Raw genomic sequence first — 12092 nt, forward strand, 5'->3', positions numbered from 1 at the left:
TAACAAGAAGCTCTTTTTCATGGCAGAAATACACTCGGAGGTTTGCCAATGCCTGCCGAGGGACGACCGCTGTTAATAAAAAACCTTTTTCTGTATTCTTTGCGATGTGGTTTTGACCAGGGCTTGAACCCAGGCGTTGCGGAGTGGAAGCGCGCACACCACAGCGGCAGTTTCGTCAATACCACGCTTTATTTCAGGATGCAATTTTTTATTACTTTCGCTAACAATTTTATTGCACGCTAACGCTATTTTGCACACACAGCTCCCGGCGCCATGCGATGTTTTCCGAGTGGTATTACCGGAGTTGTACTTTAGAAATGAAGTCACAATTCATGGTATTAGGTGTGTCGACTGACACCATGAAATTCCACCAAAAGATCGCATCGCTCGAGCCACAATACCTCGTGCATATCATAAGAAATCCCCCAGTGCTTAATAAATATGAGGCAATGAAAACAGCACTCATCGCGGAGTATGCCGGTTCCGATCAACGTAAGTTAAGCAAACTTATATGCGAAATACAGTTAGGCGATCTCAAGCCTTTGCAGTTACTAAAACGCATAAAGGACCTAGCAGGCAACAAAAAAACACCGATGATGCACTAAAATCCCTCTGGCTAGAAGACTTGCCAGAAAATGTTCACACAATCATTTCTATCGTCCATGGAGGTGCAAACTTACGCTACATTCTCGGGGGTAAAAGGCAACCCTAGTAACTCTTCACTTCGTGACGAAATACAGAAGCTCTGCGAAGAGATACGTCAATTAAAAACAGGCGGGTAGCAAAAAAACCACACGAGTAGTAAGTCTAGGTCGAATGCTCCTTTCCTGTTCTGCAAGTACCACTACAAATTTGGAGGCAAAGCCAAAAAGTGCACGGAACCGTGCGAGTACTAAAAGTTGAAGGCGGGCAACTAGAACCCATTTCGATTACGACGAATCACACATCAAAAATCAGGTATCTCATCGATACCGGAGCCGATTTTTCTATTTTATCCCCTACAGATCGGAGGGCACAACCCAAAGGCAATATTTATGCAGTAAACGGCACGCGTATCAAAACAGGCGGCACAAAAATAGCATCAGTCAACGTTCGTTTAAGAAGGAATATGGACTGGCAATTTGTGGTTGCCCAAGTTAAAAAAAAAAACAATAATCGGAGAAGATTTTCTGCATGCATTCGGGCTTATGGTCGTTCGTAGAAAACTTCTGGTCGACTGAGCAACAAAGCAAAGGACACCGCTTGCAGCGTACCTGTACAAAGCTTTACACCGTATCGCCAGTTAGTGGCGTTCGTTTCAAATTGCTGTTGCCCGAGTGCAACGATTAACGAAGCCGTACAAATATTCAGCACCTGAGACAAATGCAAGAGTCTAGCACTACATTCTTACAAATGGCCCACCAGTCCTGTCAAAAGCTCTTCGACTAAATCCAGAAAAGCTAGTGATAGCTAAGCAGATATTCAGCTACATGCTGAAGCAAGGTGTTGTGGATCAGAAATATATATTATATTTCCACACGAGCCAAAAGTGTAATGAAACTGCTTGGTAAATAACGTAAAAAAAATCGAGGCTAAAAATGTTGCCCGCATGTATTTATTTCTGCTTAGAATAAATATGTATTATAGTAAATAAATATGTATTATAGTAAATAGGAAATTAGAGAATTAAATAAGTTTAAACTTGTATAAACAATGAGGGAAATTATTAATAAGGATCAATATTCGATAAGCGCTCGACTGACTTTTGGTGTTGGGTAGTCCGAAAGGACGAGTTCCAGAGCCGAAATTGATATATTCCGGATATGGAAATTTATTATATGGCGCATCATTTGATAATATCGGAGAAATCCTTTCTTTTTAGTCTTCTTGCATATCTCGGGCTAAGAAGATCTCTTGCTAGTCGATTTGGATGGTTCATTAAACGTGCTGAGTAACTGGTGCTTAGCCCTCTTATGGCCTCATGCATCGTATTTACATCAAGATCTTTGTGGATATTCGTATTTTTTATTTACCACGGTGCTCCGCATATGGCGCGTAAAATGTTTCACTGCATTCTTTGAAGTCTGCTCAAAATGGAATTGCACGCTATGTGCCAGAGCCCGATTCCATATGCCCAACATGGTTTAATCATCATATTAAAATTTAGATTTGTGTGTGTGTGTACAACCCATTGAAGGCTTGCTTGTTTTAGTTTCGCTTGAGAAATTTTGTTTTTTTATATGCTTTTTCCAGCTAAGTTTTCCATCTAGTGTCATCCCAAGGTATTTGGCACTATCTTTTTGTGGTATAGCCTTGCTGCTTATTTATACTGGTGGGCAAGTTTCTTTCTTCAAAGTAAATGTTGTCTGAACACACTTGCTTTCGCTAACCTTTATCCTCCAAGAACCGAGCCATATCTCTAACTTTTTCAAATATTCTTACTGCTTGTAAGAGGCGTCTTTTGGGTCTGAACTATTGCTTAGGATAGCTGTGTCATCAGCAAACGTTGAAATGGTTAGACTCTCATCAGCTGGCAAATCACGAGTGTATATTACGTACAATATGGGTCCTAGAACACTGCCTTGGGGGGCCCCTGCATATATTGGGTGACTTCCCGTTCTAAAGGAATTCTGCCTGACGCCGAAGTTTCTTCCCAGCAGAAATCTGTCCAAAATTGCATGTGTAGTTGCAGGGAGTGAAACCTTTAGTTTGTATATAAGGCCAAATTGCCAGATTTTGTCAAATGCTTGAGAGATGTCCAGAAATACACCGATGCAGTATTACTTCCCTTCGAAGGCTTTTCTAATACAAGAAACAATTCTATGAACTTGTTCTACAGTGCCATGTTTTTCACAAAAACCACACTGATGTGGTGGTATTATTTAATATAATAATAATAATAATAGATTGGCGCTTACACATATGTTAGTGTTTGGCCGAGCTTCTCCTCCGATTTGTGGCGTGCGCCTTGATGTTGTCACGCAAAGCGGAGGGCCCTACAGTTTTATGCCGACTCCGAACGGCGATTGTATTTTTATGAGAAGCTGTTTTTCATGGCAGAAATACACTCGGAGGTTTGCCATTGCCTGCCGAGGTACGACCGCTGTTAAGAAAAAGCCTTCTTACTATATTTTTTGCGATGTTGCTTTGACCAGGGCTTGAACCCAGGTGCTGCGGAGTGGAAGCGCGCACTGCTTACCACTACACCACAGCGCCCGACGTTGGTATTATCTGGTTACTTGTTAATGAAGGCTGTATTTTTTTAATAGAAGTTTTTCAAATATTTTGCAAAATATTGAAATCAAGCTAATCGCCCGATATGAACTTACTACCGTCGGATCTTTGCCTGGATGTCGCACCATAATTATTTCCGAAAGTTTCCATAAGTCTTAAGCATGTTATTAAAAATATGTAACAAAAAATGTACGGCAGTTTGTGGAAGCTCCTTTATCATTTCACCTGTAATCCTATCGTAACCAGGCGCTTTATTCTTCTTAATATCATGAACAATGATTGTAATTAAATCTTTCTTTTTAACCCGAAGCGGATTTTTGATAAGGCTACGGGGGAGTATTGAAATACTGGAAGGATGAGAGCCTTCATTGGGTCTAAAGACATGTGAAAGATGACAGNGTTGTAATTAAATCTTTCTTTTTAACCCGAAGCGGATTTGTGATAAGGCTACGGGGGAGTATTGAAATATTGGAAGGATGAGAGCCTTCATTGGGTCTAAAGACATGTGAAAGATGACAGGCGAAAGCGTTTGCTTTAACCTCATCATTTCTCGCCTAGATTCCGTTATGAGTACGTAATGGTGCTTCTCGCAGAACGGGCCTCTTCGCATGTTTCAGTGTTCGCCACAGGGAGTTTCGAAGCAGACAAAGACCGAAGGATCGACTGGGTACTTCTTTCTTTTTCCGCCTGCAACAAAATACGTAATTCCTTTGTATACGCATTTAGCTCCTGTTTAAGCTTAGGAGAGCGAATTCTTTGCCCTTCCCTTCTTAATTTGCGCTTTTTACTTATTAAGCTAAGAATATTTAGGGTGTGCAGGCCAGGGCAGTAAGAAGATTTGGTGTTGGGATTTCTGCGGCCTTAACTGTTATATCAGTGAGATTTTCAGCTACCCTGTCGATATCATTCTTGGTTCGAATAGGAATTTTCGGGTCAATGTGCGAACTGACATACTTTTTGTATTTTAACCAATTTGTGTGTTTATTTGTAAGATTTTTTTCTTCTTCATAATCAATAAACATTGATAATGTTATGAGGCAGGGTGAATGATCTCAAGAGAGATCAAATAATGCTTCAGTATCACTCCGGTGTCGCGCAATACCCTTTGTTATACCAAAGTCAATAAGAGCAGGTAATTTTTGGGGGTCTGATGGCCAATACGTTGGCTGGCCAGTAGACAAGACGTCAAATCCTCTGTTCTGAATTACTTTATAAAGGTTTCTACCCTTTGGAGTAATCAATCTAGATCCCCAGAATGTGTTTGACATTGTAATTTCCTGCTACAATAAACTTACTGCCAAAGTTTAGGAAAAAATCATTAAATTGTTTTTCTGTTATGTCATGACGAGAGCGGCAGTTTATAGCAGATACAGTAAGGCCACCCAAGTGGTCATCAATGTCTGTTGCAGTGTTATGAATGAACTCATCACTTAACGTTTCTAATTCAAAGTGCTTTATTCTGTTACGAATGAGAATAGCTGTTAATTAATTTGAAAGTTATTAAATTACGTAAGGTGGGCCTCAGATACAAGCAAAACCTCTATATGATATCGCTTTGGGAAATTTTCTAGTTCGTTTTTATGCTGGGTTATCCTTTTCGCAGTACAAAAACAAATTATTCATGATTTATGTAAAATGACTTGAAGTAATATATTTTGATTTTTAATCAAATATTGTACCATGTTCTGCATTGCCATCATTTGCTCCTGCATAACTTTCATAAAGTTGTTTATAGTAGCTTCTAGGTTACTACTATTCTGACCAAAAAGAGGTTGTGTCGGAGAAGTATTTTTGAGCATTTGTGCATATGAAGTAAAGTTATTAACAGTCATTCTTTAGAAATGTGTAGATCCCCACAGTTAACACAGATACCAGGTAAGGTGCAGTAGCGACTGTGTGACCAAATTCCAGCAGGGCCTCTAAGGTTCTTATACGGAGATTTTACGGTGTAGAAGATATCGCAATTGATATGTTTGATGCACTTACCCTTTCTTCAGGTTATGATAGTCATGTTCTAGCTCTATTTTTAACATCGGTTGAGGGTTGTTTTCTTTATTTTTGACTTTGAAAACATTGCGCACCATAAAACCTTCTTCCCTAAGAGCACTCTCTATCTCTTAAGAGTTCACACTAGACTCGATGCTTTTTATCACAATTTCTAGTCCTCGACTACTTCTAAGTTGATAGGTGTAATAAGATTTCTTACACTTATCAAACTCATTGGTAATTTTACGAAAAACTTCCTCGCTTTGAGCCTGTACTTATACTTCGTGTATTTTACCCTTTTTAATAGGAACCACATGAAAATTATTTTTCCATACTAGTTTTAAGAGAGTATCTAACAGAGCATTAGAACTTTGTTCTCGTAGATAAATTGGCGGAGGCTTGTATTTTTTTAACTACCTGTTGGTTAAAATCATTCATATCAGCGAGAATACTAAAGCGATTATTCTCCGCCGATGTAGAAGTACCTGAAGTGACTACTTTCAACATTTTATTTTGTGAAGACCCCAAGTCCCTACACACAGGGACTTCACAATTGCCTGTCACATTTAATGAAATTGAATTGTTGAGTTTTTATATTATACACATATATATATATACATGTACGTAGAATTTTGAATTTTCCGTAATTGTTATTATATATATATACATTAATACATGTATGTAGACCTGAATTGTATTTATCTACTTATATATATACATATTAAATGAATTGTTGGATATATATATATATATATACGAGAAATTGACATACATATGTACATATTTATGTTGAGGGTTGAAGTACATACATACGTACTAATGTAGGAGCAAGTAAAAGGAAATAAGCAAAATGTTAGCAACAATATTGTTAGGATAACTGTCTGCCTGCGTGCAGGACAGTATAAATAGAGCAGCAATTGGAATTAAAAATCACTTCTGGTAGAGTAGTCGTATACTCCAGTCGATCGTGCAAACGCAGATTGGAATGGCTAAGCAACGATTGTGAAGACTAAGTTGCTTAGTAGGTAGTTAAGGTATATGGTGTGACGTGGAAACGCTGCCAAAGCGATACGTTATATTGGTGAGACGTGAAAACGCTGCCAAGTAGTACTTATATGGTGTGACGTGGAAACGCCGCCAAGGAAATATGTTATATTGGTGTGACGTGAAAACGCTGCCAAGTAGTACTTATATGGTGTGACGTGGAAACGCCGCCAAGGAAATACGTTATATTGGTGTGACGTGCAAACGCTGCCAACTAAATAGCGAAATAAAGAAGCGTCACTATAAGAATCATTGGCGTATTTATTTTAACGTTTGGATAAGGGAACCCAACATCCGACTGAGCCACAGCCCAGCTATAGACCGGATAAACCGGGTTCGTTACAATTGGCGCCCAACGTGGGGCCCTTATAAATAAAGGAAGCAGTAAGGGCCAAGGAGGAGAACTCACAGATAACAGAAGTGAAGTGATTTGGAAAACTACCAGGCAAGAGTGCAAAGACACTTTTAAAGTGATAGAGACACAGGGTAAAGCCCAGAAATTAAGAACTGTGAAAGTAATCAAACATTCCTTACCAATAAGAGGGTAACGTGAAACAAAGGAACATAAACATAAAAAAAAAAAAAAAAAAAAAAAAAAAAAAAAAAAAAAAATTAAAATTAAAAAAAAAAAAAAAAAAAAAATAAAATGGTGAAAACAAAGTGGGTGTACTACTTAAATAAAGAGGAGCTTGTGACCTATACGACGGAGTTCGGCCTTGACAATTCGGGGACCGTCGAGGAGCTGCGTAAACGCCTCTCTACATTTGTACAAGAGGAAGGGGAGACTGAGAACCATCGCGATCGGGTCACTGATTTAGCGCTTAAGCATACGAGGTCTACAAGCGCGGGGAACGCACCAACACCGAAGAGACCCGAAGTGCTACTACTACCGCCTACACAACAACCCATCAACGACGACAGCACAAGAGGAACGCCGAACGTGTCCATGTATCCAGTATACGTCGACTCACAACGATCAGCCCCAACTATCATGGACCGCGTACGCAAATGGGGCGTCAAATACGATGGCGGCAAGGACCCGCTGGGTTTCATCGAACGCGTCGAAGAATTAGCCGACGGGTACGAGATAGAAAGAGACGCACTTCCACGAGCATTACCCGAGTTATTTAAGGATAGAGCCCTCGTCTGGTTACGAAACAATCACGGCCACTGGAGAGACTGGGAGACGTGTAAGCGAGATTTCCTGAAGTTCTTCCTGAATTCCCGGTATTTCGAAAGACTCGATGATGAGATACGGCAGCGTGTTCAACGGCCCAGAGAGGCATTTAAGGACTATGTACTAGCGCTACAAGGGCTAATGCGTCATTCCGACTATACGGAGGCACAAAAGCTTCGACGCATCTATAAGAACTGCCGAAGCGAATACCAGCTGTATATTAAGCAAACTGAATTCAACACTCTTGGAGATTTGGTAAGTCTGGCCGAAGACTACGAGAATATTGTAGCAGAGAAGGAGTCGCAACGAGCATTGCCCCGCGCAATAACCCCGAGACGAAATGAGGAGCGCAACTACACTATCCGAGAGGAGCAGCGAAGAGAGAGGCATACGATGCCAGCCAGACGGCACGATGGAACCGATTTTGCGCCACCTACGGGACACCAACGTAAAAGCGAAGGATCTAGCCGAGTAAACCCACGAACGGCGTGCAGACGATGCGGCGAAGACGGACATTTCGCCTACGAATGTCGCAACGATATCCAGCAATTCTGTTGGACGTGTGGTCGGCGGAACATTCGAACTTCAGACTGTTGCCGTGGGAAACAGGGAAACGGCCAAGGACCCCATTCGCGACGAAGAGTGGGGTCTCCACTAATGTAACCTCAGTCAATGTAACACCAATTCTTAAGCAAGCGGAAGGGCGAGTAATCGCCAGAGCAACAGTGGATGGTAGAGCAGTATTAGCGGCGGTTGATACGGGAGCAACAAGAAGTTTTGTAAGCATTAGAGCAGCGAACACCCTGGGAATCGAGCGGTCACGAAGAGTGAACAAAAGAGTGGTGATGGGAGATGGCAGACCAATAGCGGTCACAGAAGCGATAGAGGCGGTAGTAAAGGTGGGCGATCAAGAGCATAGGAGCGAGTTACTCGTCCTACCAGGTTTAGTCGATGACATGGTCCTTGGGACTGACTACCTGGCAAAGGCCAACACAACAGTGAGCTGCGGAGGGCAGACATTGACGATGAAGGCAGAGGACGACATTCGAACGAAGGCTGCATGTACCACGATGTTAGAGGTGCGCGAAGTAGAGAGAGCTGAGGAAGGCGAAAAGGCTGCAAATGAACAACCCACATCCACCGAGGATACGATGGAAGTCGAAAATTTCTTAAAGAAGGAGTTGCTCGCATTCGAGAAGATGACGGGGACGACAAACATCGCCGCCCATAAGATTATAATGCGAGATGATCGACCCATAAAACAGCGCTACTTTCCCAAAAACCCGAAAATGCAGGAAGTAATAAACAGGGAGGTCGACGAATTAATAGAGAAGCAGTGCATCGAGCCCTCGCATAGCCCACACAGCGCGCCAATCGTGCTCGTAAAGAAGAAAAACGGAAAGTGGAGACTTTGCGTGGACTATCGGCAACTTAACGCGCGCTCGGTACCGGATGCGTACCCACTCCCACGAATCCAACACATTTTGGATCGACTGAGAAGCGCTAAATTCATTAGCAGCCTGGACTTGAAGAATGGGTATTGGCAAATCCCGATGGAAGAGAGTAGTAAGGAGTATACTGCGTTCACTGTGCCAGGACGCGGTCTGTTTCAGTGGCGCGTAATGCCGTTCGGGCTACATTCAGCGCCTGCGACGTTTCAACGAGCGCTGGACAAAGTCATCGGACCAGAACTGGAACCGCACGCGTTTGCTTATCTGGACGATATTATCATCACGAGTGCGACGCTAGACCAACACATGGAACACCTGAAAGAAGTGTTTCGACGATTGCGGCAGGCGAACCTCAAAATCAACCCAGAGAAATGTGAGTTTTTCCAAAAGAGTTTGAAATACCTGGGTCATGTGGTGAGCGAAGAAGGGATTCACACCGACCCTGACAAGATTGCGGCGATTAAAGAATTGACACCGCCAACAAACACACGTGAATTACGGCGCTTTCTGGGCGTAGCGTCATGGTATCGGCGATTTGTTCCGGATTTTTCGCACATTGCACACCCTCTGACGTCATTACTGAAGAAAGGAAGCCGATGGAAATGGGGCAATGAACAGCAGACGGCCTTTGAAAAATTAAGGTGCGCACTAACGGAAGCACCGGTATTAGCCTGTCCAGAATTTTCCCAGCACTTCACGCTACAAACCGATGCCAGCGATTTTGGACTAGGTGCAGTACTGACACAGGAGTTAGATGGCGCAGAGCGAGTCATAGCCTACGCTAGTCGACGGCTGAATAAGGCAGAGCAAAACTACTCGGCGACTGAAAAGGAGTGTCTGGCCATTGTGTGGGCTATACGGAAAATGAGACCGTACCTGGAGGGTTACGCATTCACGGTTATCACCGACCACCTGTCCTTGAAATGGCTGAATGCGATCGAGAGTCCCTCAGGACGCATTGCAAGATGGGCACTAGAGCTCCAGCAACACACATTCGATGTAAAGTACCGCAAGGGTAAGTTGAACGTCGTTGCCGATGCACTGTCACGACAACCCCAAGACGTACAGCTCAACATATTAGTGCAGGATAAAGAGGCAAAGGCCTGCAAGTGGCTGACCGAGAAAATGGCAGAGGTGAAGAGGACACCAGCAAAGTTCCCGGACTACACAATTGTAAACAACGAACTGTATCGACACATCGCAGTCCAGATGGATGATGAAGACACGATACCGTGGAAGCTATGCGTGGCAGCGCCACTACGTGAGAGAGTACTGAAGGAAGTTCACGATAGTCCAAGCGCAGGACATATGGGCATCCGCAAGACGATAACGAGAGCGACGGCACGTTACTACTGGCCCGGAATGTTCAGGGACATAAAGAGGTATGTCCGACAGTGTACTACCTGCCAGATTTACAAGCCCAGCCAACAGAAAGCTGCGGGAAAGATGCTGACCCAGATCGCAGAAGAACCTTGGGCTACAGTATGCGCAGACTTTGTGGGACCATTGCCACGATCAAAGCACGGAAACACAACCGTACTAGTCCTTATCGACAAGTTTTCCAAATGGGTGGAAATTGTGCCTCTACGGAAAGCGACAGCTGAAGGCCTCAACAAAGCGTTTCGAGAACGCGTACTCGCTAGATTTGGAGTCCCGAAAATTTTTATAACTGACAATGGAACACAGTTCACCAGCAGAGAGTTCAAACGGCTACTACGAGAGTACGGGGTTAAGCATCAACTCACCGCGCCATACACGCCACAAGAAAATCCGACGGAAAGAGCAAACCGCAACATAAAGAGAATGCTTGCACAGTTTACCGGAAAAGAACAGCGAAATTGGGACGACTTACTACCCGAAATGACACTAGCGCTTAATACCAGCGTTTGCGAAGCCACCGGCTACAGCCCTGCCTTCTTAGTGCAAGGACGCGAGCCGCGAGCACCAAAAGCCCTCTACGACGAACAAACTTTCGGTACAGGCCATACGATGACGACACCAGAGGCGAAGGCAACGAAAATGCGAGAGATATTTGAGATGGTAAGGCGAAATCAACAGACAGAGTCGATCGAGCAAGCGCGTTATTACAACTTGCGCAGGAGGAAATGGCGACCAGTGGTAGGTGACCGAGTGCTGGTGAAGGAGCATCACCTATCGAAGGCGACGGAAAACTTCGCGGCAAAACTTGCACCGAAGTATGCTGGGCCGTACCGAGTGATGAACTTCGTTTCGCCAGTAATCGTCGAATTAGACAAGGTACACAACGGTAAGAGGAGAACAGCACATCTGAGTGAGCTGAAGCCATTTTACGGCGATGAAGAGGCCGACGCGGCAGAGTCACCAAAAATCCTTCCCCGGCATGCACCTGAGCCTAATTCGACGCAAGGCGAAGAATCGGTAAATTTCGGTCATAGACAGAAATGTGATAACTCGGCAATTGCCAAATAGGGGAGCGATTGCCATGAAAAGGAGACCCTAGGGGAGAGAAGAAGAAGAGAAAATATAGGAGAAAAGAGGGGAGAAGAAGAGGGAGTTTCAAAAGAAAGAAGAAGAAAAATCAGTTTAAAATAAGAAGAAGAAGGAGCTTAAAGGAAAGGAAAAGAGGAAGGAGTTTAGAAAAAAAAGGAGAATGAGAAGAAGAAGAAGAAGAAGAACGAGGTTGTAGCACGAGAATACTATGAAAAAAATTTAGATAATTCATGCAAAGAGAAATAAACAAACAAAAATTTTGAATAGCATTGATATAAAAAAAAACAAAAATAATAAGGCAATATAATTATTAATATGTATAAAAACTATTAATAAACAATAATGTCAGCATATACAATAATAATAACAAATATAATAATAATAATTAATATCGTAAAACGGATACATCATTTTCCAAGCTGGCAACACTATTCCGATATTGACATATCGATCCCTGCAAAAAATCCCCCTTTTGGGAGAGTGGGCAACATTGCAACACAACAGCTGAATAAAACAATAACAAACTAAAATATTATAAACCAAAAAATAACAAAATGCAAATAATTTGGAAATGAACAGTTTGCCGCGCGAAGGCTACTGTTTCCGAAATTAATAATATATAAACATTTTAGTGCAGTTTTGACAAAATTTTCTTGCTAAAAAATCTTTTGTTTACACTACTTTATTTTATTCCTTTGATTAAACATGTTAAAAAAAAGCTTATTTTTAAAAAAATATTTTTTTTACATTAC

The 12092-nt window shown here is 42.4% G+C and overlaps 1 protein-coding gene across 1 annotated transcript; it reads left to right on the top strand.

Moving 5' to 3' along the window:
- Positions 1-6871: 6871 nt before the first annotated feature.
- On the top strand, positions 6872-8097 carry LOC108360450 (uncharacterized). The gene has a single exon (XM_017612727.1). The coding sequence runs from the start codon at positions 6890-6892 to the stop codon at positions 8081-8083; it is 1194 nt and encodes a 397-aa protein (XP_017468216.1). The 5' UTR covers positions 6872-6889; the 3' UTR covers positions 8084-8097.
- The last annotated feature ends 3995 nt before the right edge of the window (positions 8098-12092 follow it).

The sequence above is a fragment of the Rhagoletis zephyria genome, unplaced genomic scaffold, assembly GCF_001687245.7.
Source record: "Rhagoletis zephyria isolate East Lansing unplaced genomic scaffold, Rhagoletis_zephyria_1.1 Rzeph_scaffold_00574, whole genome shotgun sequence".
Lineage (NCBI taxonomy): Eukaryota > Metazoa > Arthropoda > Insecta > Diptera > Tephritidae > Rhagoletis > Rhagoletis zephyria.